Below are 4,459 nucleotides of genomic sequence, written 5' to 3' on the forward strand. Positions count from 1 at the left end.
GTGGCGGTGGTGGTGGTGCGGGCGCGGAGGAGCCCGCCATCGTAAGAATACCTGATGGCGACATGACGGCGGTGTTGTGCGAGGCGGTGGGGTCGACCGTTGGCGCGGCCTTGCGGGCCTCATCCACATCTGCTTGGGTGAGGTCGACCTGCTTAGAGTGATGTTTGAGCTCGGTGGATACCTGCTCGTTGTAGGGGAGCTGCGCTTGATGTCGTTCGTCGGATGTCTTCTGGTTCGCATTGAGGCGGCGGATGACCGTCTCGAGCAAGTTCTGCAACTTTATCGATGATCTCCGTCATCGCCTCGAGGACGCGGTGGGTCTGCGTTGAGGGTTTGGACGGCGCCGTGGTCTCGCTCCAAATCATCCGAACCCCGAGCAGGATTTCGGGCGAGCTCATCGGAACGGCTCGCACCTGACCCGGTGGATTTTACCGGCGATCGAGAGGGTATGAGATCAGCGGCAACAGTGAGGTGGTGGGAAAAAATTTCTAGGCTCTGATTATCAGATTGTCATCACCCGAGTGAGAAGGGGATCGAGAAGGGAGATAGGCGAGGAGCAGCAGGTTAGGTGAGCGCGAGCTTGGAGAAGGGGAAAGGGAAACTAGTTGATATTTCCATCGCTGCCTCACACACTGGTCATCGTACAATTTGTAGCTGCCCACCTGGGCTAGCCAACCTGGCCTTGGGCCCAACACATTATACGGCCTTCGGCCCAACACACACCACTCTCTTTCTGTTGCGGTTCAGTTAAACGCAGTTAACTGAACTACACTTTCAGTCCGCTGCAGATATGTCATCTGGAGTCGTGACAGTAGACTTGACTAATCCAAGACATAGTGAATCAGACATCCTTCTTTTTTCCAAAGTACTAATATACCATGCATATGTGATATGTCAAGGCGAATCCTCATCAACCGTTGGCGCAACTCTAGCAAGGCGTTGATTGTTCTGGTACACATACCTGTTGGCCCAGTACAGGTAGTTGAGGAAGCCGAGCAATCCGATAACAGCCACAACCCAGTAGAACAGGTCAAGATGACTAGTGTTCAAGCTTGCACCCTCGAGCCAGCCTACCCGGTGACCATGCCTTGTCGCCGCGTTCACAGCATCCACCAGGAACGTGGCCATCAACGATGCGAGCCCCAGATCACACCAGAACAGCGCCGTGGCGATCGACTTCATGCCCCATGGCGCCTCACTGTTGAAGAACTCGAGCAGCCCGGTGAACGACGTCACATCCGACACGCCGAGCAGGAAGAACTGAGGTGCGAGCCAGAAAAGGGACATCTGCACCTCAGCCCCCTTCCTCTTTTTCTCGACAACTGCCGCGATGACGCAGGCAAGTATCATGGAGGCAAAGCCTATGCCGATGCGCTGCAAGTGGGTGATGCCGCCTCTGTAGCCCGTGCGCCTTCGCAGGAACGGCACGATGAACTGGTCATAGACCGCAAGCATCAACATCTGGAATGTGATGGGGATGACGAAGAGTGTCGCCGGGGAAACGTTGATCTTGCCGAGCCTCGTGTTGGTCAAGCCACCTTGCTGCACCGTGAACGTGAAGAGGATGATGCTCGATATGTATCCAATCACGGAGCTGATGAAGATGGGAAGCATGCGGAGCACAATCTTGGTCTCCTCCACCTTGGTCACGCTGCAGACCAACCAGTCCCCCTTTTCACCACGGTTGATGCAAGCTTTATCAAGAAATCTGGCACCATGCATCACAGAGTTAGGTAATGGATTCTCAAAACTCTATGGGGTACGCTACTCTCTATGGCAGCTTGATAAGTGCAAGTAATTAAAAACATGGTTCGATTCACCGAGTCTTACTTCAGACTGTTTGTTTGAGAGAGCGAGCCATTGTTATCTGTCCCCACCTCGGTACTGCTTTCATGTGCTTCTTCTAGCTCCTCACTAACTTCAATCTTCCTGTTTCGGAAGGCAACCACAAGAACCTGGGAGAAGCAAAATTGAAGTCAACACAAGCAACATACCATTATGTTTTGAGCCAGGAAGTAGCATGTACCACCTGCAGTATTCGAGTCAGAGGACTTCCTTGTGGTACTTGGTTGCGGTAGAAAGGGAGACCAGCAGCAACTACGAGCAATCCGAGCAGAACTATGACGGCACACAACCCTAGTGCGATATCCCACCCTTTGTAGTTTTGGAGCCACACTATGAGAATCAGCCCTACGAAGCCTCCAAAAGAGATTCCAAAGGTATACCAGTTAAAGAAGCTGGACTGCTGATGGGACTCTTTGGGATCTTCATGGTCAAATTGGTCTGCTCCAAGGGATGGCAAGCAAGCCCGTATACAACCATCACCAAATGCACTCAGATACAAGCCTACATACAATAAGGCAGCGTTCTTGCCCTGGACCTCTTTGCAATTGTTTGGCTCTGCTACAATATTGCAAGGGGGTGGATGGAGGGAAGGTAGGTAGGCTTGCAGTGCGAGTAGTCCGTATCCCTGCACAAATTAATGCATGCTCGATCAATTGTGCTACAATAACATTACATATCTTAGTTCCCTACTTGAATGCGGATTAATGTTGGCATGAAGGAAGTCCTCATTTATCGCCGTTAATAAGTGGGTTTCATTGTCAAGGATATGCCAAAGTATGTACTGTATCTTTCGCCTGAGTTGAGTTATATGAAAACATGACAAGTTATAAGGCAGTTTTAAGTTTCAGCATACCGCCGGTATGCTAAAGGCACATCGCTGTTTTAGTAAGGTATATTTATACTCCACTCTCACCATGCTGCTTACAATTTTGTACACCCAAAATTGATTGTTGCTTATGGTTTGTGTCTATTACAGTAGATGCCAGGCTAAATGGTTGGAGGATATTTCCTCTTCTTCTTTTCAAACAATTGTTCTCACTGATTTTGTTAACGAAATCATGGCTCTATTTTGCCTTTTCAAAAAATAAATGTATCCCAAGTTCCCAAACAAATTTCAGTTTTGGAAATTTACATCAGAATTGCAGACAACACTTCAAATTTGGTGCCCTTTCAAAAAAGAATTCAAATTTGGTGAGGCCACATCGAAATGAAGAAAATTACAATAATAAAACAAATCAAATCTATGGTACTATGTTAGTCATTTTTAGCACTTATCAGAGTATAATTTTAAGATAATAGGATTTCATATTCACTTCTTTCTACTGATAAAGCTGCATATGTTTAACATAATTCATAAAGAAACACATGTTTTATTGCCGTCTCTGTTATTGGCTGGTTCTAGTTAAACAAAGAATAACTCCTTTGAGTCAGTAGAAAAATAGAAATCATGTAGATAACTGAACAGATGAAGCTGCATAGTTTTGGCGCAAGTGATGCATAGAAATCATGTATATTACCAGAAACATAAATGGACCAATGAGGAGCATAGTTTTGGCGCGAGTGATGTAGGAGTCAGAGAGGAAAGCTCCGATCATTGCAAACCCGGATGTGGCGCCAAAGAAATTAGCAGCTGTAGTCACCGAGCCCGAAACCCCCATATGCATTGTTCCGTGGAGATAAGTAACCATATTCAGCACGTTTGGGACAATAACCACGTTTGTTACCACAGTCAGAACTGCAAATGGGAAACAACGTACAAAAGTGATTCAATGTCTTAAACTCAGAAGCTTACAATGAGATATTGTATGTGCAAGCATGTGTAAACATGCATGCAAATAAGGACTCGGCCTGTATAGTGACTTAATTACCATACAAAAACCATGCTGCTCTGACTCCACCGTGCACCTCTTTGTTGATGGTTTTCCCCCTCCAATTCACAAAGACTCCAAGTGCCATGGCGCTTCTTCTTCCCCCTTCTGACTCACTACTGCTTGTCTGCGTGCCTCTTGCATGCCTCAACATAAGAGGAGTATATATAGAAGGTGGATATTCATATTCAGAGGACTGATAGCATCTGCAGGACCAATCAAAGATTCTGGCTTATTTTATCCCGTCATTACCCACTTGAATTACATTGCTTCTACTTGCCACTCCCTCCGTCCGAAAATACTTGTCATCAAAATGGATAAAAAGAGATGTATCTAGAACTAAAATACGTCTATATGCATCTCCTTTTATCCATTTTGATGAATAGTATTTCCGGACGGAGGTAGTATTTTCTACCAAGTAAAAGGTACATGTGAGTATGTGACCCTATCACAAGTACCAACAACTAGCACATTTTGCTATCAATGTGTCACTATCCTGAGAGCAACATTTTGCAAGTTAGCTCATAATCCATCAATTTTTTCGAGCACAAGTTCTTTTTTTATGGTAGTGCACCTTGACTGATTCATGAAGTGGAAATCCCGCATCTGGGACAAACATGATAACTACGTATATGAGAACTTAGAACTACAACAAAACAAATTATTAGAAGAAGACGCCAAACCTACAATGACAAACAAAACAAACAAAAGTGCTTAATTTTTTCCCTATATTTCAAACTCAAAAC

The 4,459-nt window shown here is 45.8% G+C and overlaps 1 protein-coding gene across 1 annotated transcript; it reads right to left on the reverse strand.

Annotated features, from left to right (window-relative positions):
• Positions 1–856: 856 nt before the first annotated feature.
• On the reverse strand, positions 857–3,801 carry LOC119308199 (protein NRT1/ PTR FAMILY 4.5-like). Its single transcript, XM_037584320.1, has 5 exons — positions 3,714–3,801; positions 3,363–3,580; positions 2,030–2,470; positions 1,831–1,955; positions 857–1,708 (listed from the first exon to the last, which is right to left on the reverse strand). The coding sequence occupies exons 1-5, from the start codon at positions 3,799–3,801 to the stop codon at positions 895–897; spliced, it is 1,686 nt and encodes a 561-aa protein (XP_037440217.1). The 3' UTR covers positions 857–894.
• Between the last annotated feature and the right edge of the window lie 658 nt (positions 3,802–4,459).

Source organism: Triticum dicoccoides, chromosome 5B (assembly GCF_002162155.2).
Source record: "Triticum dicoccoides isolate Atlit2015 ecotype Zavitan chromosome 5B, WEW_v2.0, whole genome shotgun sequence".
NCBI classification, from domain to species: Eukaryota; Viridiplantae; Streptophyta; class Magnoliopsida; order Poales; family Poaceae; genus Triticum; species Triticum dicoccoides.